The 27,437-nt window shown below is 43.0% G+C and overlaps 1 protein-coding gene across 6 annotated transcripts in view; it reads right to left on the bottom strand.

Moving 5' to 3' along the window:
• Nucleotides 1-223: 223 nt before the first annotated feature.
• LOC133362810 (myosin-2 heavy chain-like) overlaps nt 224-27,437 on the bottom strand; it is a 131,414-nt gene continuing 104,200 nt past the window's right edge. For 2 of the 6 annotated variants that reach the window (XM_061581749.1, XM_061581755.1), the window contains 12 exons: nt 20,191-20,253; nt 17,918-18,031; nt 14,529-14,636; nt 13,572-13,664; nt 12,127-12,192; nt 10,363-10,521; nt 8,060-8,125; nt 6,730-6,879; nt 5,861-5,998; nt 4,661-4,810; nt 3,568-3,705; nt 224-1,697 (listed from right to left, as the gene is read on the bottom strand). In XM_061581749.1, coding sequence (XP_061437733.1) covers nt 1,545-1,697; nt 3,568-3,705; nt 4,661-4,810; nt 5,861-5,998; nt 6,730-6,879; nt 8,060-8,125; nt 10,363-10,521; nt 12,127-12,192; nt 13,572-13,664; nt 14,529-14,636; nt 17,918-18,031; nt 20,191-20,253 — 1,398 coding nt within the window. In that variant the 3' untranslated portion in view covers nt 224-1,544. The remainder of the gene's footprint in view (nt 1,698-3,567; nt 3,706-4,660; nt 4,811-5,860; nt 5,999-6,729; nt 6,880-8,059; nt 8,126-10,362; nt 10,522-12,126; nt 12,193-13,571; nt 13,665-14,528; nt 14,637-17,917; nt 18,032-20,190; nt 20,254-27,437) is intronic. The other 4 variants (XM_061581750.1, XM_061581753.1, XM_061581752.1 and 1 more) reach the window with 4 other exon arrangements.

Raw genomic sequence — 27,437 nt, 5'->3', positions numbered from 1 at the left:
TATTTTATTATGTTTTATTTTGATTATTTTACTTCCCTTCTACGTGATAAAATAATAAAAATAAAACATAATAAAATATTATTGTTTTATTTTTATTATTTTATTACTTATTTTATTATTTTATTACTTAAAATAATAAAAATAAAACATAATATTTTATTATGTTTTATTTTGATTATTTTATTCATTATGTTTTATTTTTATTATTTTATTATTTCCCTTCTACGTGACTTTACCGAAAGAACCAAGAAGATGAATCCCTGCAGTCACGAAAGCTTTAAATCGAAATTTTATTATGTTTAATTTTTATAATTTTATTATTTCCATTCAATCGAAATTGCCGCTGACGCGAACCACGTTTTGCCAACTCGGAATGACCCAGGTTGGGTTTTTTCACCGCTTGAATGTCACAGCCTTCAAACCTTCACCTCAGCACAGTTCATTCTTCATTGCAAGGCTCTGGCAGCCCCCGATGGGCCTTTAGCGCGGCTTCCTAACATGCGCTCCCCCCCCTGACAATACACAAATGTGAAAACACCTCCACCCCCCCCAATCATCATGCTGCTGTCAACCCCAACTGTGGTTTCAAATATGTGGCCAACCTCCAAACTTACACTGGTCCACACACTTTGTCTGGCATGAGGTATTACAACGGCTTTAAGGTAATTTTGTGGGGTGCCGATTACAAATCTGGCATCAGTTTTTGTCTATCGCGTCAGGTTTTTGACATATCAAATATTGCATTTTCAATAAAAACTGCGGAAGAAAAATATTAAATAGATGTGGATATCTACATAAAATGATATTATAAACACACTATCCTAAAAACACAGCACCGTCTTTTAACACTAAAGCAGTCACTGACTCGCAACAACTTGCAATCATAAGTGACAGAGTTAATTTCGGGTAAAATTAATGAAAATGGGGTATGCCGATAGCATAACAAGTATAACCCGTAAAAACAAAGTTTTTCACTATAAATCCTTTATATGCGTGGCGGCTAGAGTCCTCTCGTCCTCTGGCTTGAGATGGCTGCCACCTATGGGTCAGATGATTGTCTGCCAGTATTAAGCAATTGGTAATTAAATATTGTATTTGTTTTCCCTAAACAGTGTAAAATTTTGGATTTTTTTTTCACGAACATTAATTGTCAAGCACAACGAGTCTGTGTGCAAAATGTCAGCTCGATTGGATCACGGGAAGTGGGTTAAAAAACGACCGAAAGATTTGCACAGTCGTAAGCAAGCAAGCAAGCGAACTTAATATAAAGGATTTAAAAATGAGATGTGATAGAGCAAATCTGAGATCAGATTTGGAATCAGCACCCTGAAATTAGTCTAGAACAGCTGCAAAAGTCCAGGCCAGAAAAACATGTTGTTTTTTTGTTAACCAGTGTTGTTGTTTTTGTTGAAAAGCAGCGACTTCAAACTGAACACCCAAAACATTTGAACTGCGGTGGCTAAAAGTCTCCACCCTGGCTACTCATTTCACCAAGAACATTGGAGCGTAAAACAACGTCGCTCAAGAAAAACTCCGATTCTTTTTTAATCCTCAGATTCAGAAGTGGTGTCGACATCTGGACTGTCAAACCAGTCAAAGGGTGAGTATCGCTGTTTTGCAGGAAGCTTGATCGAAGGCGATGCAGAGGCCATCATCTCTTGTTCGACCTCTCCTGTCAACGCGGAGATCTCAATCGCCTGTGACAAATGAACACATCGTAGACATAATTGTTTTTTTACCCTTCTATCTGGCAACAAAACTGAAACCTTTTTTACAAGGAGTCATGTTTGCATAGACCACAATACCTGCAGTCATAATACAAACAAAAACATAACTCTGATAATGTATATACTGTCCTTGAAGTTGATTGGTCCACACCCGAGACAGCTTTCCTTAGAGCCCAGTCTCACATGGTGTTGGACCAGATGACGCCAAAAGGCGTACAACTCAAAGACAATGCACCATCCGAGTATGAGAGCTCGGGGTGAAGCATTCACACCATTGGAACCTCATTTATAAACAGTCATGTTTACATAGACCACAATACCTGCAGTCATAATGCAAACAAAAACACAACTCTGATAATGTATGTGCACTGTCCTTGAAATAGATTTTTATCTTAGCAGGTAAGGCTCACTAAACCATCAGCTTCTTTTACAGAAACGTCCCGGCCACAAACGCGAGCAGCTCTACGAAGCGGCTCGCCACGTGAAAGATTGTTGAAGAGCAACAATGATTCTAGATTTGAAGCTTTCGTGGCTGCTGCAAGGATTCATATTCTTGGGGTTTTTCGGTAAAGTCACCGTGTAGGTAAAACATTAAAGTTAATAAAATTAAAATAAAATAAAAATCACGACGTTTCGGAGGCAACACAAGCTTCCGTCTTCAGGTGGAACCGTCACAGCCACGGCAGCCGTATCAAGTAAATGAGAGATTACAAGAGCTACCACTCCGTATATATGATGGTTGGTTTAATAAAAAGTGTGGTAGCTCTTGCAATCTCTCATTTGCTTGATACAGCTGCCGTGGCTGTGACGGTTCCACCTGAAGACGGAAGCTTGTGTTGCCTCCGAAACGTCGTGATTTTTATTTTTATTAATTTAAATTTTTTACCTACACGGTGACTTTACCGAAAAAACCTAAGACTATATAGCAACAATTATATTTTGGAGCGAGAGAAAAATGTGCGTGACATCATCGTCATCGTCGATTTAACAAAAGAATGTGCATTCATCTTCTGTGTTTCTTTCGGTACGCACATTCTTTTGTCAAGGCGCTCTTCTTCTTCAACCTCCAACCCAGCTTTTATATAAGCTCCAAGCTTGGCAGTGTCTCATTCTTCACCTGAGGACGGCTGCTTGCGTTGTGGCCGAAACGTCGTGAGAATTATTTTATTATGTTTTATTTGTATTATTTTATTATATTATTTATTATTTATTTTATTATATTATTTTATTATATTATTTTATTATATTATATTATTATATTATTTTATTATATTATTTTATTATATTATTTATTATATTATATTATTATATTATTTATATTATTTTATTATATTATTTTATTATATTATTTTATTATATTATATTATTATATTATTTTATTATATTATTTTATTATATTATTTATTATATATTATTATATTATATTATATTATTATATTATATTGTTTTATTATATTATTTTATTATATTATTTTATTATATTATTTTATCATATTATTTATTATATTATATTATTATATTATTTTATTATATTATTTTATTATATTATTTTATTATATTATTTTATTATATTATTATATTATATTATTATTTATTATATTATTTTATTGTATTATTTTATTATATTATATTATTATATTATTTTATTATATTATTTATTATATTATTTTATTATATTATTTTATTATATTATTTTATGAAGTTTTATTTTTATTATTTTATTACTTCCCTTCTACGTGATGACTTTACCGAAAGAACCAAGAAGATCATCATCATCATCACTGTTGTTTAACCTGCCGCGCCGGGAGATCAAACGGGACTGCGAGTCTGGTGCACTCACCGTCTGCACCGCTGGCAGCTTCACCTCGTCACGCGTCGGGAGAACGATGCCAGATCTCATCTTGCCCGCTGCCCCCGCCTGTTCAGTTCGCTTGGACGTCATCACGCCCGACACACTTGCTAGCAGCTCTTCATCGACCTAACGTATATAACATCAACATCAATGGACAGAAAATCACGCAAAGATCCTGCAATTTTAAACGTTTATTCGGCCTTTGCCGGAATACGGAATAAGCCAAAAGGCTTCCTGTGTGTGCATTGTACAGGCAAATCGAAATTTGCATTTTTTAAATGTTTGCGAATTCAGAAACCCATCCCTTGGTCACGGGCACGCTTTGTGAGCGCTCCCCGTCTCGGGCACATCCATCCTACGTTCATTTAACAAAAGCTCCAAGCTCGTCCAGACGTCTATTCCACCGTCCCACATCCGGTGACCCGGCCCTTTGATTCTGATTCATGGTGACGGAGACTCGTATTAAACTGCAGAAGTGAGTTTTGTTTTAAATTGTAAATGTTTTGTTGAATGTTATTGTCAAATGAATGCCTTAGATTACAATGACATAGTCATGCAATTATTTTTTATTAGATTACAGCAATTATGTAACTATCTGGTTTCATTTAAATTTCGATTTAAAGCTTTCGTGAGTGCAGGGATTCATCTTCTTGGTTCTTTCGGTAAAGTCACGTAGAAGGGAAGTAATAAAATAATAAAAATAAAACAATTCTCACGACGTTTCGGCCACAACGCAAGCAGCCGTCCTCAGGTGAAAACCAGGTCCGTCGAGGCGACAGAGTCTGAATGAAACAGCACACGAGCTTGGAGCATATATATAAGCTGGGCGCATTGACAAAGGAATTTGCATATCAAAAGGAATTTAGCATATTTATGGGAAATGCAGGAATGTGATTGGTTTCACTGCGCACCGTACATTAGGTGAACGCTTCTATTCAGCGTGAACATCCACACAGCCCGTCTGTCTGTCATGAGGCCAATCATCGCTAGCGCTCAAGCGAGCCGCTTTGTCTCTACGAGAGTGGATCGAGTCCCATTGCGTCGTCCAAAGAATTTCAATCAAAGCAGTCGCATTACTCACCATGAAATCCATGACGTCCGAGCCCTCCGAGTCGGACAGATGCAAGACCTTTCGCCTTCTCTTCACGACTTCCCCCGTGGCGAGGGGCTTGAGAATGCCGCCCTTGTAAGGCGACTTGGCCACTGTCACCGGAGCGAGCCAAGGTGGAGTCTTGCAGATCGCACGGACACACAAACAGAGATCCCCCAGTGAGGCCTGCAGGCTTGCGGGAGTGCCGTGCTGATCGCAAACACCTCACGTCAGCGCTTAGCCCAGCGGGGTTCATTGAACAACCTCTCGGTTCTTTTGGTAAAGTCGTCACGTAGAAGGGAAGTAATAAAATAATAAAAATAAAACATAATAAAATAATTATTTTATTATGTTTTATTTTTATTACTTTGGGGAGGGTGTATCGTGTGAAAGGCCGAAACACCCTAGGAACCAAAGGTTCACTGCTGACGATGCGCTCCCCAAATGTCACCAGGCTCACTGTTCGTGAACTCTTGTAAGTGCTTGCACAAAGGATAGTAACATCTCATCCTGTTTCGATTTAACTTGCTGTAAGTAACTCAGCTTAGTGTAGAGTATAGTAAGTATACTGATGGTGCTATGCAGTTTATACTTTAGTTTTTTATGTAGTTTATACTTTAGTTTTCTACGTGGTTGTTGAGTAACTGCAGCTACATATCATTAACATTCCTTTCCTTTGTTACTGCTACTCCCTGCACCCCCCCTTGGTGCTGCTGATCCTGCATAATGCACGGGCATAATATGACTTTGAAACCCCCCTGCCCACCTACGCATTTCCCATGAATATGCTAAACTCCTCTTGATATGCACATTCTTTTATTAAGGCGCTCTTCTTGCACCTCCAACCCAGCTTATATATAAGCTCCAAGCTTGGCAGTGTCTCATTCTTCACCTGAAGACGGCTGCTTGCGTTGTAGCCGAAACGTCGTGAGAATTATTTTATTTTATTATGTTTTTTTTTTACTTCCCTTCTACGTGACTTTACCGAAAGAACCGAGAAGATCTCATCCTGTGTTCTTTGGAATCTGGAATTGTTGACGTGACTCGGAGCTGCTCGTGCGTACGCTTGCTACCTGCCCGCCACGCTTAGAGCAAGAGAAAAATGTGCGTGACATCATCGTCGTCGTCAGCAGCGTTGTTTAACCTGCCGCGCCGGGAGATCAAACGGGACTGCGAGTCTGGTGCACTCACCGTCTGCACCGCTGGCAGCATCACCTCGTCACGCGTCGTGAGAACGATGCCAGATCTCATCTTGCCCGCTGCCCCCGCCTGTTCAGTTCGCTTGGACGTCATCACGCCCGACACACTTGCTAGCAGCTCTTCATCGACCTAACGTATATATACGTCAACATCAATGGACAAAAAAAGAGTCCCATTGCATCATTCTTTGGTTCTCTCGGTAAAGTCACGTATAAAGATAAAGTAATAAATTAAATACGAGCATACGACGTTTCGATTGCAACACGAGCAATCGTCAGCGTCAGGTATAAATTAAATAGAAACACAAATCTAGTCGACTTAGACATGTAATGTAATACAACAGAGAGTCGGATAACATAACAGTCGACACCCTACCTATACACTACTACGCTACACTATACACTACACTATACACTACTACACTATACACTACTACACTATACACTACACTATACACTACTACACTACACTATACACTACACTATACACTATACTATACACTACTACACTACACTATACACTACTACACTACACTATACACTACGCTATACACTACTACACTATACTATACACTACACTATACACTACACACTACACTATACACTACACTATACACTACTATACACTACACTACACTATACACTACTATACACTACACTACACACTACACTATACACTACTACACACTACTACAACAGAGAGTCGGATAACATAACAGTCGACACCCTACCTGGTTGATTACGTTCTTCCTGAGAGTGCTACATTTGAGAGAGAGATTAAACACAGAACCAGAAACACAGACAGACATATAAGCATTGCATCGTCCAAAGAATTTCAATCAAAGCAGTCGCATTACTCACTATGAAATCCATGACGTCCGAGCCATCGGAGTCGGACAGATGCAAGACCTTTCGCCTTCTCTTCACGACTTCCCCCGTGGCGAGGGGCTTGAGAATGCCGCCCTTGTAAGGCGACTTGGCCACTGTTACCGGTGCGAGCCAAGGTGGAGTCTTGCAGATCGCACGGACACACAAACAGAGATCCCCCAGTGAGGCCTGCAGGCTTGCGGGAGTGCCGTGCTGATCGCAAACACCTAACGTCAGCGCTTAGCCCAGCGGGGTTTATTGAACGAGCCTGACTGGTGACTAAGACCCAGGAGGTAATAAGTATAACCCGTAAAAACAAAGTTTTTCACTCTAAATCCTTTATATGCGTGGCGGCTCGAGTCCTCTCGTCCTCTGGCTTGAGATGGCTGCCACCTATGGGTCAGATGATTGTCTGCCAGTATTAAGCAATTGGTAGTTAAATATTTAATTTGTTTTCCCTAAAAAGTGTAACATTTTGGAAAAAAAATTTCACGAACATTAATTGTCACGCACAACGAGTCTGTGTGCAAAATGTCAGCTCGATTGGATCACGGCAAGTGGGTTAAAAAACGACCAAAAGATTTGCACGGTCGTAAGCAAGCAAGCACGCAAGCAAGCGAACTTAATATAAAGGATTTAAAAACCGGTCCAGATCTTGGCGGCTTGAATGAATACTGCTGAAACAGGTCCCTGCGGGTTGGGCTGGTAGGAACGAACAAATGAATGGCGATAATAAAATGAAATGGCGGGGGTACGATACGAAGGGAGAGTTTGAGGACCTAGTTCTAGGCTTTAGGCCTAGCTGTAAGGCTTTAGGCCGCTGTGAGTTAATTTTTAATTGAAATGTTTTAATTAAAAACGATCTCAGGGAATTATAAGGGAATGTTACACTTGTTTAGCCAGGAAAGCCTCACTGAGTCTAAAGGTTTTTGTAGGGTCCTGCCAAGTGTTTGCAGTAGGGGGCGATGTTGCTACACCTAATCGGACGGACGGACGATATAATCTATTGTAGGCTGGTTCACTTCGTTCCTACCAGTATAATATTGGTCTGCAATGCCAAAAGGCTGATGGCAAAAACAAATGATTTGATTCTTTATATATAAAAGTCTCCGCGCGCTTGCGAGGGATTTGGCTCCCGGACGATGGGGTTTAAGGCCGAAATAATTTGCCAGCCGGCACGCCCTAAGCCCCGCGGTGGGAATAGGCTATTTCATTTTCCCATCCCTAAACTTTAAAGTAGTTTAATTAATCTTCTTGGTTCTTTCGGTAAAGTCACGTAGAAGGGAAGTAATAAAATAATAAAACATAATAAAATAATTCTCACGACGTTTCGGCCACAACGCAAGTAGCTGTCCTCAGGTGAAGACCAGGTCTGTCGAGGCGACAGCGTCTGAATGAAACAGCACACGAGCTTGGAGCATGTTTATAAGCTGGGTTGGAAGGGGGGGGGGGGAAGGGAGCGCCTTGACAATAGAATTTGCATATCAAGAGGAATTTAGCATATTTATGGAAATGCAGGTATGTGATTAGTACTACTCATGCCCGTGCATTATGCAGGACTAGCAGCATCAAGGGAGGGGATATGGGAAATGCAGGTATGTGATTAGTACTACTTATGCCCGTGCATTATGCAGGATTAGCAGCATCAAGGGAGGGGATATGGGAAATGCAGGTATGTGATTAGTACTACTTATGCCCGTGCATTATGCAGGATTAGCAGCATCCAAGGGAGGGGATATGGGAAATGCAGGTATGTGATTAGTACTACTTATGTCCGTGCATTATGCAGGATTAGCAGCATCCAAGGGAGGGGATATGGGAAATGCAGGTATGTGATTAGTACTACTTATGCCCGTGCATTATGCAGGATTAGCAGCATCCAAGGGAGGGGATATGGGAAATGCAGGTATGTGATTAGTACTACTTGTGTCCGTGCATTATGCAGGATTAGCAGCATCCAAGGGAGGGGATATGGGAAATGCAGGTGTGTGATTAGTACTACTCATGTCCGTGCATTATGCAGGATTAGCAGCATCCAAGGGAGGGGATATGGGAAACGCAGGTATGTGATTAGTACTACTTGTGTCTGTGCATGATGCAGGATTAGCAGCATCATAGGGAGGGGATAGGGGTAGCATTAATGAAGGGAATGAGTGTTAATAGTATGTAGCTGCAGTAACTAAACCACCACCTAAACAACTAAAGTATAAACTACATAGCACCATCAGTATACTAAATATACTCTACAATAAGCTGAGTTACTAACAGTAAGTAATACATTCCAATTCTACGTCGTAAAAAAATATAATATGCTTCCATCTAAACTGTATTCTCTTACATCACACGAGTCTACACCGTACTATATGCTGCCATAGACAAACCCAAACGTTAAATTATATACTGTATTGCTATAAACCACCCTATACCTTATACATTGTAATATTACACTATGTATTATTCTACCCACCCTAATGTATATCACACTGCTGTATATTCACTATACAATTACGATACTATATATTACTTTGTACATTGTATTAAGCATATACATTTTTAAAACTATTTGTTATTATACACTGTACCGTTGACCGTTGTTGGGGGGGGGTTGTTGTTGTTGTTGGGGGGGGTTGTTGTTGTTGGGGGGGGGTTGTTGTTGTTGTTGGGGGGGGTTGTTGTTGTTGTTGGGTGGGGGTTGTTGTTGTTGTTGGGGGGGGGGGTTGTTGTTGTTGTTGGGGGGGGTTGTTGTTGAGAAGTACTTCCGAGACTATCTCCTCAAGAAGCGCCAACAACAACAACCCCCCCCAACAACAACCCCCCCCAACAACAACAACACCCCCCCCCAACAACAACCCCCCCCACAACAACAACAACCCCCCCAACAACACCCCCCCCCAACAACAACCCCCCCCACAACAACAACAACCCCCCCCCAACAACAACAACCCCCCCCCCAACAACAACAACAACCCCCCCCAACAACAACAACAACAACTAAGAGGAAGCAACAAAATATGTCAATTCAGCAGAGCAAAGAATCCATTCCCTGCGGAGAATACAATGCCAGTGAGTGGAACGCGCTCTGAAAGTCACCGTAAACGTGAACACAATCAGTTAAGATCCGAAATGGATTATTACGTCCTTCCAATGATTGCTAAGCCAGAATGCATCTTCTCGGTTGAAATTGTCTCTGTGTTTGTATATGTGGATAGCCTCATGAACGAATCTCTCATGGTAGCCAGATGGCTTGCAGAGAACCTCTGTCTTGGAGAAGTCAATGTCACGTGAGCCCACTGAATTGTAACAGTGATCTGCCACGGCTGAGGTGTTTGTCCTACCGTGTTTCAAATCTGATTTATGTTCACGGATGCGGTCCGAGACATGTCGTTTGGTTTCTCCAATGTAACTGCTACCACAGAGGCAACTTAGTTTGTAGACGCCAGGGTACTGTATGTCTGGAACCACATCTTTAACATTGGACCACGTAGTTCGTCGAGCCTTCAATGCCTGTACCGGAAGAATTCCCATCTGCTACAGATACAATGGGAGGCTGATCGATGCCCGGGTGCGGTCAAGGGATGGCTCCCTATTGCTCAACCACGTTATGTATAAAGCAGTCGCATTACTCACCGTAAAATCCATGATCTCTGAGCCCTCTGAGCCCTCGGAGTCGGACAGATACCAAACCTTTCCCCTTCTCTTCACGACTTCCCCCGTGGCGAGGGGCTTGAGAATGCCGCCCTTGTAAGGCGACTTGGCCACTGTTACCGGTGCGAGCCAAGGTGGAGTCTTGCAGATCACACGGACACACAAACAGAGATCCCCCAGTGAGGCCTGCAGGCTTGCGGGAGTGCCGTGCTGATCGCAAGCAAAGGGCTTGAGAATGCCGCCCTTGTAAGGCGACTTGGCCACTGTCACCGGTGCGAGCCAAGGTGGAGTCTTGCAGATCGCACGGACACACAAACAGAGATCCCCCAGTGAGGCCTGCAGGCTTGCGGGAGTGCCGTGCTGATCGCAAGCAAAGGGCTTGAGAATGCCGCCCTTGTAAGGCGACTTGGCCACTGTCACCGGTGCGAGCCAAGGTGGAGTCTTGCAGATCGCACGGACACACACACAGAGATCCCCCAGTGAGGCCTGCAGGCTTGCGGGAGTGCCGTGCTGATCGCAAGCAAAGGGCTTGAGAATGCCGCCCTTGTAAGGCGACTTGGCCACTGTCACCGGTGCGAGCCAAGGTGGAGTCTTGCAGATCGCACGGACACACAAACAGAGATCCCCCAGTGAGGCCTGCAGGCTTGCGGGAGTGCAGTGCTGATCGCAAACACCTAACGTCAGCGCTTAGCCCAGCGGGGTTTATTGAACGAGCCTGACTGATGACTAAGACCCGGGAGGTAAAAACCGGTCCAGATCTCGGCGGCTTGAATGAATACTGCTGAATAATATTGGTCTGCAATGCCAAAAGGCTGATGGCAAAAACAAATGATGTGTGTGTATATGTGTAAACACAGAATGGAGGTCTGTGTACACAGACATTATTACCCATGAGGTTCCACAACGAAACATGAGTCTGAATAGATAATCAATTTCATTTGTGTGTTGCAGAGATGTCGCAGACACTAGACCACGTGGATTTTCAACGAAAAGTGTCGAGTTGAAATCCGAGTCTGGGGGCCCCTGTCATAAGAATGTGGAATTTCCACTCCTGGCTTTCGGGGAGAGGACATGAATAACACGCCTGTTATAGGCTACCCGCATTATCATGGGAAAAGCACGTCTCCATGTCTGTCTCTTTGGCTGTATCCGTGTCTGCCTGTGTGTCTCAGCGAGTGTCTCCCTGTGTGTGTCTCCGTGTCTGCCTGTGTGTGTCTCCGTGTCTGCCTGTGTCTCTACGAGTGTCTCCCTGTGTGTGTCTCCGTGTCTCCCTGTGTCTCTACGAGTGTCTCCCTGTGTGTGTCTCCGTGTCTGCCTGTGTGTCTCTACGAGTGTCTCCCTGTGTGTGTCTCCGTGTCTGCCTGTGTCTCTACGAGTGTCTCCCTGTGTGTGTCTCCGTGTCTGCCTGTGTCTCTACGAGTGTCTCCCTGTGTGTCTCCGTGTCTCCCTGTGTCTCTACGAGTGTCTCCCTGTGTGTGTCTCCGTGTCTGCCTGTGTGTCTCTACGAGTGTCTCCCTGTGTGTGTCTCCGTGTCTGCCTGTGTGTCTCTACGAGTGTCTCCCTGTGTGTGTCTCCGTGTCTGCCTGTGTGTCTCTACGAGTGTCTCCCAGTGTGTGTCTCCGTGTCTGCCTGTGTGTCTCTACGAATGTCTCCCTGTGTGTGTCTCCGTGTCTGCCTGTGTGTCTCTACGAATGTCTCCCTGTGTGTGTCTCCGTGTCTGTTTGTCCAACTGCGGTTACAAGTTACCTTCTGCTTCAATGCTTCTTTCAACTTTTCCATTTCTGCTCTCATTTCATCACATTGAGCCTCGTTCTGTTGCCAACAAACACAAACGTTGCCGTGATTGTTTTTTTACCCTTCCATCTGGCAACAAAACTGACACCTTTCTACAAGGAGTCATGTTTGCATTGACCACAATACCTGCGGCCGTAATGCAAACAAAAAACACAACTCTAATAATGTATGCACTGTCCTTGAAGTTCATTGGTCCACACCCGAGACAGCTTTCCTTAGAGCCTAGTCTCACATGGGTTTGACCAGATGACGCCAAAAGGTGTCAGTTTTGCCGTGTGACTTGGCAACGTTGCTCGCCTGCGTAACATCGTCGGGGATTGTGAGCGCGAACGTGAGCGTGACGGTTCTCAATCATGATTTACCAATGGAACATTCTAGATTTGAAGTTTTCGTGACTGCAAGGATTCATATTCTGAGGTTTTTTTCAACCATTATATATACGGAGTGGTAGCTCTTGTAATCTCTCATCTACTTGATACGGCTGTCGTGGCTGTGACGGTTCCACATGAAGACGGAAGGCTTGTGTTGCCTCCGAAACGTCGTGATTTTTATTTTATTTTTTATTAATTTTACTTTCATTTTTTACCTACACGGTGACTTTACCGAAAGAACCAAGAAGATGAATCCTTGCAGTCACGAAAGCTTCAAATCTAGAATCAATTTGGATTATTCACGGCAGCTGCAACAACAATAACAACAACACTAACAACAACAACAGTAACAACAACAGTAACAACAACAACAATAACATGCCCATCGCGACATCTTGATAAAACCTCACCTCACCATATGAATAAAAAGTGTGCTGTACTTGGCCCTTGCCCCCCCTCCAACCATTATATAAACGGAGTGGTAGCTCTTGCAATCTCTCATTCACTTGATGCGGCTGTCGTGGCTGTGACGGTTCCACCTGAAGATGGAAGCTTGTGTTGCCTCCGAAACGTCGTGATTTTTATTTTATTTTACTATTTTATTAATTTTATTTTTTTACCTACACGGTGACTTTACCGAAAAAAACTAATAACAAGTAAACCCGTAAAAACAAAGTTTTTCACTCTAAATCCTTTATATGCGTGGCGGCTAGAGTCCTCTCGTCCTCTGGCTTGAGATGGCTGCCACCTATGGGTCAGATGATTGTCTGCCACCATTAAGCAATTGGTAATTAAATATTTAATTAGTTTTCCCTAAACAGTGTAAAATTTTGGAAAAAAATTTTCACGAACATTAATTGTCTCGCACAACGAGTCTGTGTGCAAAATGTCAGCTCGATTGGATCACGGGAAGTGGGTTAAAAAACGACCGAAAGATTTGCACGGTCCTAAGCAAGCAAGCAAGCACGCACGCAAGCAAGCAAGCAAGCAAACTTAATATAAATGATTTAAAAAAGGTAAACTTACCACCGTATACAGATTTTCAAGCGCATCTTGATATTTTCGTTCGAGAGAAGAACAGTCGTTGCCTTTATCTTCCAGCTGCTGGTCACAGTCGCACTTCACGTGAGGATCGCAAACAAAAAGATGCAAAACATTTGAACGGCGTTTACCAACTCGCACAAACACCGAGGCGGTACGTCGAGCTCGATGTTTCGCTAAGTTCCAATTTGTGTTTCAATATATTTCGCGAACATCGTAGGGACGGAAAGACGACGCTTCAAAATTCTTGCCACTAAAAAGAAATAAACCCAAAAATAAATACATTTAAACATTCACACCAATGTATTTGTGTGTGTATTCACAGAAATCCAACACATTTCAATTTTGATTTAAAGCTTTCGTGACTGCAGGGATTCATCTTCTTGGTTCTTTCGGTAAAGTCACGTAGAAGGGAAATAATAAAACGGCTGCCTGCGTTGTGGCCGAAACGTCGTGAGAATTGTATTTTTAAATCCTTTATATTAAGTTCACTTGCTTGCTTGCTTAGGACCGTGCAAATCTTTCGGTCGTTTTTTAACCCACTTCCCGTGATCCAATCGAGCTGACATTTTCCACACAGACTCGTTGTGTGTGACAATTAATTTTCGTTAAAAATTTTTCCAAAATGTTACACTGTTTAGGGAAAACTAATTAAATATTTAATTACCAATTGCTTAATACTGGCAGACAATCATCTGACCCATAGATTGCAGTCATCTCAAGCCAGAGGACGAGAGGACTCTAGCCGCCACGCATATAAAGGATTTAGAGTGAAAAACTTTGTTTTTACGGGTTTACTTGTATTAAGTTAGATTTTTATTATTGTATTATTTCCATTCTACGTGACTTTACCGCAAGAACCAAGAAGATCTGCAGTTATTCTGAAGCAGCTTAAACACGCGAGGCGGACTCAGGGATGAGGTGCCAACTTCCGCAAGGCACCTTGTACTCTTCCACCAATGCACTCATTTCTGTGATCTTCAGCTGTGTCGCTCGCTCTACACCGCTTTTCACGTTCTCAATCTCGGCTGCAATCCTGCGGGATTGTGCCTGGACGAAGGGGGGGAAAACAACGGTCACACACACACACACACAACGTGCCTCGGAGTTTCACTCGGTTAAGAAATTCATTGCTAGTGCCAAGAAAGAAAAATCTTTTGCTGCCTTTTTTTTAATAACGGTGATGCAAGTTAACGCTCCACGTATAAAAACGTAACATCTGCCACAGCACAATTAGACTCTAGCGTACTTTTATAACTCACGGTTTAGCACGCGCACGCAATAACACGCAATAACCCTCGTCGTTATACTAATAGGTCTTTACCCTTTTATGTGGCAACAAAACTGACACCTTTATACGAGGGATCCTTTGGAACCTCTCTTTGCCAGTAGCAAAATATGATAATTGGTTTTTTACCCTTTTATCTGGCGTCATCTGGTCCAACACCATGTGAGACTGGGCTCTAAGGAAAGCTGTCTCGGGTGTGGACCAATCAATTTCAAGGACCATGTGAGACTAGGCTCTAAGGAAAGCTGTCTCGGGTGTGGACCAATCAACTTCAAGGACCATGTGAGACTAGGCTCTAAGGAAAGCTGTCTCGGGTGTGGACCAATCAATTTCAAGGACCATGTGAGACTAGGCTCTAAGGAAAGCTGTCTCGGGTGTGGACCAATCATCTTCAAGGACCATGTGAGACTAGGCTCTAAGGAAAGCTGTCTCGGGTGTGGACCAATCAACTTCAAGGACCATGTGAGACTAGGCTCTAAGGAAAGCTGTCTCGGGTGTGGACCAATCAATTTCAAGGACCATGTGAGACTAGGCTCTAAGGAAAGCTGTCTCGGGTGTGGACCAATCATCTTCAAGGACCATGTGAGACTAGGCTCTAAGGAAAGCTGTCTCGGGTGTGGACCAATCAACTTCAAGGACCATGTGAGACTAGGCTCTAAGGAAAGCTGTCTCGGGTGTGGACCAATCAACTTCAAGGACCATGTGAGACTAGGCTCTAAGGAAAGCTGTCTCGGGTGTGGACCAATCAACTTCAAGGACCATGTGAGACTAGGCTCTAAGGAAAGCTGTCTCGGGTGTGGACCAATCAACTTCAAGGACCATGTGAGACTAGGCTCTAAGGAAAGCTGTCTCGGGTGTGGACCAGTCAACTTCAAGGACAGTGCACACATTATCAGAGTTCTGTTTTTTGTTTGCATTATGACTGCAGGTATTGTGGTCAATGCAAACATGACTCCTTGTAAAAAAGGTGTCAGTTTTGTTGCCAGATAGAAGGGTAAGAAACCCATAGACTCACACAGAAACCCATAGACTCACACAGAGATCCACAGACTCACACAGGAACCCATAGACTCACACAGAAACCCATAGACTCACACAGAAACCCATAGACTCACACAGAAACCCACAGACTCACACAGAAACCCACAGACTCACACAGAGATCCACAGACTCACACAGAGATCCACAGACTCACACAGGAACCCATAGACTCACACAGAAACCCACAGACTCACACAGAAACCCATAGACTCACACAGAAACCCACAGACTCACACAGAAACCCACAGACTCACACAGAAACCCATAGACTCACCCAGAAACCCATAGACTCACACAGAAACCCATAGACTCACACAGAAATCCACAGACTCACACAGAAACCCACAGACTCACACAGAAACCCATAGACTCACACAGAAACCCATAGACTCACACAGAAACCCATAGACTCACATAGAAACCCACAGACTCACACAGAGACCCATAGACTCACACAGAAACCCATAGACTCACACAGAAACTCACAGACTCACACAGAAACCCATAGACTCACACAGAAACCCACAGACTCACACAGAGACCCATAGACTCACACAGAAATCCATAGACTCGCACAGAAACCCACAGACTCACACAGAAATCCATAGACTCGCACAGAAACCCACAGACTCACACAGAGATCCATATACTCACACAGAAACCCACAGACTCACACAGAGACCCATAGACGCACACAGAAATCCATAGACTCGCACAGAGACCCATAGACTCACACAGAAACCCACAGACTCACACAGAGACCCATAGACTCACACAGAAACCCACAGACTCGCACAGAGACCCATAGACTTGCACAGAAACCCATAGACTCACACAGAAATCCATAGACTCACACAGAGACCCATAGACTCACACAGAGACCCATAGACTCACACAGAAACCCATAGACTCACACAGAAACCCATAGACTCACACAGAAACCCATAGACTCACACAGAAACCCATAGACTCACACAAAAACCCATAGACTCACACAGAGACCCATAGACTCACACAGAGACCCATAGACTCACACAGAAATTCACAGACTCACACAGAAACCCATAGACTCACACAGAAACCCATAGACTCACACAGAAACCCATAGACTCACACAGAAACCCATAGACTCACACAGAAACCCATAGACTCACACAGAAACCCATAGACTCACACAGAGACCCATAGACTCACACAGAGACCCATAGACTCACACAGAAATTCACAGACTCACACAGAAACCCATAGACTCACACAGAAACCCACAGACTCACACAGAAACCCATCTAGATTTGAAGCTTTCGTGACTGAAATGATCCATATTCTCAGGTTTTTTCGGTATAGTCACGTAGGTAAAAACATTAAAAAACATTAAAAAATAAAATAAAAATCACGACGTTTCGGAGGCAACACAAGCCTCCGTCTTCAGGCGGTACCGTCACAGCCACGACAGCCGCATCAAGTAGATGAGAGATTGCAAGAGCTACCACTCCGTTTATAAAATGGTTGGAGAAGGTGGTGGGGTAAGGGCCGCATACTTTTTAAATCCTTTATATTAAGTTCGCTTGCTTGATTGCGTGCTTGCTTGCGTGCTTGCTTGCTTGCTTAGGACCGTGCAAATCTTTCGGTCGTTTTTTAACCCACTTCCCGTGATCCAATCGAGCTGACATTTTGCACACAGACTCGTTGTGCGAGACAATAAATGTTCGTGGAAAAAAATTTTCCCAAAATTTTACACTTTTTAGGAAAACAAATTAAATATTTAATTACCAATTGCTTAATACTGGCAGACAATCATCTGACCCATAGGTGGCAGCCATCTCAAGCCAGAGGACGAGAGGACTCTAGCCGCCACGCATATAAAGGATTTATAGTGAAAAACTTTGTTTTTACGGGTTATACTTGTTATTAATATGGTAAGGTGAGGCTTGAGACTAAGAGTAGACTGCATAACAAAGGCTGAGCCTTTGTAAACAACATCGGTCAAGTTCGTTTCGCAAACCTCCTCCAGGTGTCTGATCTGCTCCATGTAGTCCTCTAACTCGGCGCTCTCGTGGCTGCGTGCTTGTTCGCCCTGTTGCTTTAGCGAGTCGACTTCAGACCCCAAATCCTTGTACTGCAACGTCAAGCAAGCACGGGCACGACGAACATTGCAGTCACGATAAAGACTGCTTCGGTTTTACCCGAAATTAACTCTGTTGCGAGTCAGTGACTGCTTTAGTGTTAAAATACGGTGCTGTATTTTTAGGCTAGTGTGTTTATAATATATTTTATCTAGATATCCACATTTTCTTGGTTCTTTCGGTAAAGTCGTCACGTAGAAGGGAAAAAATAAAATAATAAAAATAAAACATAATAAAATAATTCTCACGACGTTTCGGCCACAACGCAAGCAGCCATCCTCAGGTGAAGAACAGGTCTGTCGGGGAGACAGCGTCTGAAACTGTGTGTGTGCTGTGTGAAACTGTGTGTGTGCTGTGTGTGTGTGCTGTGTGAAACTGTGTGTGTGCTGTGTGTGTGTGCTGTGTGAAACTGTGTGTATGCTGTGTGAAACTGTGTGTGTGCTGTGTGAAACTGTGTGTGTGCTGTGTGTGTGTGCTGTGTGAAACTGTGTGTATGCTGTGTGAAACTGTGTGTATGCTGTGTGAAACTGTGTGTGTGCTTCCGATTTAAAGCTTTTTTCGTGACTGCAGGGATTCATCTTCTTGGTTGTTTCGGTAAAGTCACGTAGAAGGGAAATAATAAAATAATAAAAATAAAACATAATACAATTATTCTCACGACGTTTCGGCCACAACGCAAGCAGCCGTCCTCAGGTGAAGACCAGGTCTGTCGGGGAGACAGCGTCTGAATGAAACAGCACACGAGTTTGGAGCGTCTATTTAAGCTGCGTTGGGAGGGGGGGAAAGGGCGCTTCGACAAAATAATTTGCATATCAAGAGGAATTCAGCATATTTATGGGAATGCAGGAATGTGATTAGTACTACATATATATATATGCTCCAAGCGCGTGTGCTGTTTCATTCAGACGCTGTCTCCCCGACAGACCTGCTCTTCACCTGAGGACGGCTGCTTGCGTTGTGGCCGAAACGTCGTGAGAATTATTAAATGTTTTATTTTTATTATTTTATTACTTCCCTTCTACGTGACTTTACCGAAAGAACCAAGAAGATGAATCCCTGCAGTCACGAAAGAAGCTTTACATCGAAATTCATATCCACATTTATTTAATATTTTTCTTCCGCAGTTTTTAGCGAAAATGCGACATTTGATATCTCACAAACCTGACGTGATAGACGACAACCTATGCCGGAATCAGCAGCTCCACAAAATTACCTTCACACCGTTGGAATACATATTCGTAGGTTTTTTCGGTAAAGTCACGTAGGTAAAAAACATTAAAAAGTAAAATAAAATCACGACGTTTCGGAGGCAACACAAGCTTTTTAATGTGTTTTTACCTACACAGTGACTTTACCGAAAAAACCTAAGAATATGAATCATTGCAGTCACGAAAGCTTCAAATGTAGAACCGTTGGAATACCTTACGCCAGACAAAGTGTGTTGACCAGTGTAATTAGAGAGGCACTGCCATTGACCAGTGTGATTAGAGATGCATTGCCATTGACCAGTGTCATTAGAGAGACACTGCCATTGACCAGTGTAGTTAGAGAGGCACTGCCATTGACCAGTGTCATTAGAGAGACACTGCCATTGGCCAGTGTAGTTAGAGAGACACTGCCATTGACCAGTGTAGTTAGAGACGCACTGCCATTGGCCAGTGTAGTTAGAGAGGCACTGCCATTGGCCAGTGTAGTTAGAGATGCACTGCCATTGACCAGTGTGATTAGAGAGGCACTGCCATTGACCAGTGTGATTAGAGAAGCACTGCCATTGACCAGTGTGATTAGAGAAGCACTGCCATTGACCAGTGTAGTTAGAGAGGCACTGCCATTGGCCAGTGTAGTTAGAGATGCACTGCCATTGACCAGTGTGATTAGAGAGGCACTGCCATTGACCAGTGTGATTAGAGAAGCACTGCCATTGACCAGTGTGATTAGAGAAGCACTGCCATTGACCAGTGTGATTAGAGAAGCACTGCCATTGACCAGTGTGATTAGAGAAGCATTGCCATTGACCAGTGTAGTTAGAGAGGCACTGCCATTGGCCAGTGTAGTTAGAGAGGCACTGCCATTGACCAGTGTGATTAGAGAGGCACTGCCATTGACCAGTGTGATTAGAGAAGCACTGCCATTGAAACGGCTTGGCACTCACCTTGTTTTCATAGCAGCCGACCTTCTCGCAGAGTGCCTCCCGTCGCTTGCCCAGCTCGCGAACCTGTCGCAGTTCACGCGCAACGGACGTGCTGGTCAGTGACCTTCGGTTTTTTCGGTAAAGTCACGTAGGTAAGACAATTTTTAATTAATGAAAGTAAAATGAAAGTAAAATGAAAGTAAAATAAAACAAAATTTAAAATTCACGACGTTTCGGAAGCAACACAAGCAGCCGTCCTCAGGTGAAAACCAGGTCTGTCGAGGCGACAGCGTCTGAATGAAACAGCACACGAGCTTGGAGCATGTTTATAAGCTGGGTTGGAAGGGGGGGGGGGAAGGGAGCGCCTTGACAATAGAATTTGCATATCAAGAGGAATTTAGCATATTTATGGGAAATGCAGGTATGTGATTAGTACTACTTATGCCCGTGCATTATGCAGGATTAGCAGCATCAAAGGGAGGGGATATGGGAAATGCAGGTATGTGATTAGTACTACTTATGCCCGTGCATTATGCAGGATTAGCAGCATCAAGGAAGGGGATATGGGAAATGCAGGTATGTGATTAGTACTACTTATGCCCGTGCATTATGCAGGATTAGCAGCATCAAAGGGAGGGGATATGGGAAATGCAGGTATGTGATTAGTACTACTTATGCCCGTGCATTATGCAGGATTAGCAGCATCAAGGGAGGGGATATGGGAAATGCAGGTGTGTGATTAGTACTACTTGTGTCCGTGCATTATGCAGGATTAGCAGCATCAAAGGGAGGGGATATGGGAAATGCAGGTATGTGATTAGTACTACTTATGCCCGTGCGTTATGCAGGATTAGCAGCATCACAGGGAGGGGATATGGGAAATGCAGGTGTGTGATTAGTACTACTTGTGCCCGTGCATTATGCAGGATTAGCAGCATCAAAGGGAGGGGATATGGGAAATGCAGGTATGTGATTAGTACTACTTATGCCCGTGCATTATGCAGGATTAGCAGCATCAAAGGGAGGGGATATGGGAAATGCAGGTATGTGATTAGTACTACTCATGCCCGTGCATTATGCAGGATTAGCAGCATCAAAGGGAGGGGATATGGGAAATGCAGGTATGTGATTAGTACTACTTATGCCCGTGCATTATGCAGGATTAGCAGCATCAAGGGAGGGGATATGGGAAATGCAGGTATGTGATTAGTACTACTTGTGCCCGTGCATTATGCAGGATTAGCAGCATCAAAGGGAGGGGATATGGGAAATGCAGGTATGTGATTAGTACTACTCATGCCCGTGCGTTATGCAGGATTAGCAGCATCAAAGGGAGGGGATATGGGAAATGCAGGTATGTGATTAGTACTACTTATGCCCGTGCATTATGCAGGATTAGCAGCATCAAGGAAGGGGATATGGGAAATGCAGGTATGTGATTAGTACTACTTATGCCCGTGCATTATGCAGGATTAGCAGCATCAAAGGGAGGGGATATGGGAAATGCAGGTATGTGATTAGTAATACTTGTGTCCGTGCATTATGCAGGATTAGCAGCATCAAGGGAGGGGATATGGGAAATGCAGGTATGTGATTAGTACTACTTATGCCCGTGCGTTATGCAGGATTAGCAGCATCAAAGGGAGGGGATAGGGGTAGCATTAATAAAGAGAAAGGAGTGTTAATAGTATGTAGCTGCGGCAACTAAAACCACCACGTAAGCAACTAAAGTATAAACTACATATTATCATCAGCATACTAAACATACTGTTTTGCGTTTTGTATTACCAAGTTTGTGCATGTCTGTACGTAGGCTCCGAGCTGTGCCTGGTGATGAGCTTTGACAGATTCCAACTCGTCCCTGGATTGAAAGAGAAACGCGTGACAGGTGTGCGGTGACAGTCCCACACGGTCCCTGGGACAGAGTAGTCAAGAAGGCAGCGCCGTCACTCCGCGCTCCGACTGCTTAGGGAACGGGGAACATTCAAAATGTGTAAAAGAGAGCAACAGGGTCGGGTGAGCGTCAGGTGGGACGGTTAGACCAGCGCCAGAGGTCGCAGTCGGGTACCCGATACCCGTACCCTACCCGATACCCGTACCTACCCGATACCCGTACCCTACCCGATACCCGTACCCTACCCGATACCCGTACCCTACCTGAATACCCGATACCCGTACCCTACACGATACCCGTACCTACCCGATACCCGATACCCGTACCCTACCGATACCCGTACCCTACCCGATACCCGTTACCCTACCCGATACCCGGTACCCTACCCGATACCCGTACCCTACCCGATACCCGTTACCCTACCACGATAACCTCGCTACCCTACCTGATACCGATACCCGTACCCTACCCGATACCCTTACCCTACCGATACCGATACCCGTACCCTACCCGATACCCGTACCCTACCCGATACCCGTACCCTACCCGATACCCGTACCTACCCGATACCCGTACCCTACCGATACCGATACCCGTACCCTACCCGATACCCGTACCCGACTACCCGATTGACCTCATACCCTACCCGATACCCTACCCTATCCCGATACCCGTACCCTACCCGATACCCGTACCCCTACCCGATACCCGTACCCTACCCGATACCGTACCCTACCCGATACCCGATACCCGTACCCTACCCGATACCCGTACCCTACCCGATACCCGATACCCGTACCCTACCCGATACCCGTACCCTACCTGATACCCGTACCCTACCCGATACCCGATACCCGTACCCTACCCGATACCCGTACCCTACCCGATACCCAATACCCGTACCCTACCCGATACCCGTACCCTACCCGATACCCGTACCCTACCCGTACCCGACTACCCGTACCCGGCTGGGTACGGGTAGTCGTTTGCGACCTTGGTGCGGCCGGGTACGGGTAGGCCGTGAGTCACTGGTGAGTCACCGTTTGTCACTCATTTCCCAACGTCTTGTCTCTTCTTACAATTCAAGTTCCTAGAATCAACCCACCCGCGCCTGCAACGTGGCTTCATACCCAGAGGTCGCAGTCGGGTACCCGATACCCGTACCCTACCCGTACCCGGCCAGGTAGGGTACGGGTACGGGTACGGCCGGGTACGGGTACCCGTTTGCGACCCTGGTGCGGCCGGGTACGGGTAGGCCGTGAGTCACTGGTGAGTCACCGTTTGTCACTCATTTCCCAACGCAACCGGGTACCCGATACCCGTACCCTACCCGATACCCGATACCCGTACCCTACCCGATACCCGATACCCGATACCCGTACCCTACCCGATACCCGGCTACCCGGCCGGGTAAAGTGACTACGCGCAAACAGAAAACTCCGGGAAAAAAACGGCAAAGTCGTCCTGGAAAAAGCACCGTATCTCATCAACGCTGTGTGCAAGGCTCCCAGTGGGATGCAAGTCGAACAATCGCAACCATAAGACAGCGAGGATGAAGGTGTGGACCCATGCCGTGAAATAAAGACCTCACACCTCGAGCACAAGTGCCAGAGTCTTCGTTCACAGAGATGGGAGTTGTGTTTGTAACAAACGTACGTCAGAGGTCGCAACCGGGTACCCGATACCCGTACCCTACCCGATACCCGGGTACGGGTACGGGTAGGCCGTGAGTCACCGGTGAGTCACCGTTTGTCACTCATTTCGGGTAGGGTACGGGTACGGGTAGGCCGTGAGTCACTGGTGAGTCACCGTTTGTCACTCATTTTGGGTAGGGTACGGGTAGGGAACGGCTACCCGTACCTGGTCGGGTACGGGTAGCCATTTGCGACACTGGTGCGGCCGGGTACGGGTAAGGAATCAAAACCCGTTTGCGACCTCTGACGTACGTCATCCACAAAAGGAATATGTTGTGAATTGAAAAGCAAACAAAAAAATAAGTATAACCCGTAAAAACAAAGTTTTTCACTCTAAATCCTTTATATGCGTGGCGGCTAGAGTCCTCTCGTCCTCTGGCTTGAGATGGCTGCCACCTATGGGTCAGATGATTGTCTGCCAGTATTAAGCAATTGGTAATTAAATATTTAATTTGTTTTCCCTAAACAGTGTAACATTTTGGAAAAAAATTTTCACGAACATTAATTGTCTGGCACAACGAGTCTGTGTGCAAAATGTCAGCTCGATTGGATCACAGGAAGTGGGTTAAAAAACGACCGAAAATTTTACACGGTCCTAAGCAAGCACGCAAGCAAGCAAGCAAGCGAACTTAATATAAAGGATTTAAAAATAGGCGGGAACAACTTACTGTCGGTTTCTGTTCTTCGATTCCAACTCGTGAACTCTGAACTGCAGCGAATCTTCGTTGCGTTTTGTTGCCTGGAAACAAGAGCAGAGGTCGTTTTGAAAAACAGTTTTGCAGTTGAAATGTCCAATACAGATGTGAATTGTCGGTGCGTCTGAGCCAGAATACCTCAACGATATATACATATTCTTAATTCGGAGCTCTCGTGACTGCAGGGATTACTCTTTGGTTCTTTTGGTAAAGAACCAAAGAGATATACATAGTCTTGGTTCGTTCGGTAAAGTCACGTAGAAGGGAATAATAAAATAATAAAAATAAAACATAATAAAATAATATAATATTATAAATTAAAGTAAATAATAAATAATATGGTAATAATATAATAAAATAATGATATATTAATATAATAAATTAGAATAATTTAAAATAATATAATAATATAATATAATAATGTAATAAAACAATATAATAAAATAATATAATATATTGAAATAATAATATTATAATATAATAAATTAAAATAATATAATAACTGCAGCGAATCTTCGTTGCGTTTTGTTGCCTGCAAACAAGAGCAGAGGTCGTTTTGAAAAACAGTTTTGCAGTTGAAATGTCCAATACAGATGTGAATTGTCGGTGCGTCTGAGCCAGAATACCTCAACGATATATACATATTCTTAATTCGGAGCTCTCGTGACTGCAGGGATTACTCTTTGGTTCTTTCGGTAAAGAACCAAAGAGATATTCATCTTCTTCTTGGTTCGTTCGGTAAAGTCACGTAGAAGGGAAATAATAAAATAATAAAAATAAAACATAATAAAATAAAAGAATAAAATAATATAATAAAATAAAATAATGGTATATTAATATAATAAATTAGAATATAAAATAATATAATAATAAAATATTATAATAATATAATAAACCAATATAATAAAATAATATGATATATTGAAATAATAATATAATATAATAAATTAAAATAATATAATATTTTATTGTTATTATTTTATTATTTCCCTTCTACGTGACTTTACCGAAAGAACCAAGAAGATGAATCCCTGCAGTCACGAAAGAAGCTTTCAATCGAAACATATTTCGGTAAAGTCACGTAGAAGGGAGATAATAAAATAATAAAAATAAAACATAATAAAATAATATAATAATATTATAAATTAAAGTAAAATAATAAAATAATATGGTAATAATATAATAAAATAATGATATATTAATATAATAAATTAGAATAATTTAAATTAATATAATATAATAAAATAATATAATAAAATAATATATTGAAATAATAATATTATAATATCATAAATTAAAATAATATAATAATATAATATTTTATTGTTATTATTTTATTACTTCCCTTCTACGTGACTTAACCGAAAGAACCGATAAGATGAATCCCTGCGGTCACGAAAGATTTCAATACAAATCTTCACCTCAATGATGTTGTTAAGTTCATCTCTTTGACTCGTCATGTGATTGAACAGTCCAGTCAGCTCCTCGTTCTCCAAAAGCGGCGTCCCAATCTTGTTGCTGATGTCAAGGTTGCATGTTCTGTTAAAAAGGAAAGATTGTAAAGACACGACTATTTCACACGTGGTTACTTAGCTCCAGAACAAGTATAACCCGTAAAAACAAAGTTTTTCACTCTAAATCCTTTATATGCGTGGCGGCTAGAGTCCTCTCTCTTCCTCTGGCTTGAGATGGCTGCCACCTATGGGTCAGATGATTGCATTGCACCATTAAGCAATTGGTAATTAAATATAATAATTTTGTCCTTAAAAGTGTAAAATTTTGGATTTTTTTTCACGAACATTAATTGTCACGCACAACGAGTCTGTGTGCAAAATGTCAGCTCGATTGGATCACGGAAAGTGGGTTAAAAAACGACCGAAAGATTTGCACGGTCGTAAGCAAGCAAGCGAACTTAATATAAAGGATTTAATAAGTATAACCCGTAAAAACAAAGTTTTTCACTCTAAATCCTTTATATGCGTGGCGGCTAGAGTCCTCTCGTCCTCTGGCTTGAGATGGCTGCCACCTATGGGTCAGATGATTGCATTGCACCATTAAGCAATTGGTAATTAAATATCATATTTTTGTCCTAAAAAGTGTAAAATTTTGAAGATAAATTTCACGAACATTAATTGTCACGCACAACGAGTCTGTGTGCAAAATGTCAGCTCGATTGGATCACGGGAAGTGGGTTAAAAAACGACCGAAAGATTTGCACGGTCCTAAGCAAGCAAGCAAGCAAGCGAACTTAATGTAAAGGATTTTAAAAAAGCAACAGTTGTGTAAATCCAAGAGAGTGCAGCGAATTCTCTGGATTATAAGATGCTGTGGAATGTAAGATGCACCATAAACCTTGGCCCAGTGTCAATGAAGCTAACACAAATACACATCGATATTTATTTGGTAACAAAAATAAGTAATATTTAAAAATACTTTTAAAAAAAGACACGCTTTCATGAAATGTCCCGTACTGGTGATGGCAGAACTCCACGACTCCAGGAAGTGGCCCCGCAGCTTGCCGTGACGTAAGGCAGCGCGGTGATTTACAGGCAACGTGAGTTGAGCGTGGACAATTAGACCCGTAAAAAAGATTGTTTAAAAATATTTTATTTATTTCTAAAGATAGAATATAGTGTTGTCATCAGCGTGACACACCTATACCGAGTTCGCAGTCGATAGGACATTGGGAAGAGGGTTGAAATAGAGTTACAAGATTTGAGGATACGACAACAGACAGAGTGAGTTAAATAACAGCGTGTAAAATGTTTAAAAATATTTTTAAAATTTTTAATTTTTAATGATAGAATATTGTGTTGTCATCAGTATGACACAAGTATACCAAGTTCGCAGTCGATAGGACATTGGGAAGACGGTTGAAATAGAGTTACAAGATTTGAGGATACGACAACAGACAGAGTGAGTTAAGTTAAAGCGTGTAAAATGTTTAAAAATATAAAAAAATAATTGTATTTTAATGATAGAAAA

This window comes from Lethenteron reissneri, unplaced genomic scaffold (assembly GCF_015708825.2).
Source record: "Lethenteron reissneri isolate LAM-NWPU_2019-01 unplaced genomic scaffold, ASM1570882v1 scaffold_1630, whole genome shotgun sequence".
NCBI classification, from domain to species: domain Eukaryota; kingdom Metazoa; phylum Chordata; class Hyperoartia; order Petromyzontiformes; family Petromyzontidae; genus Lethenteron; species Lethenteron reissneri.
This window is presented reverse-complemented; position numbering and strand designations above follow the sequence as displayed.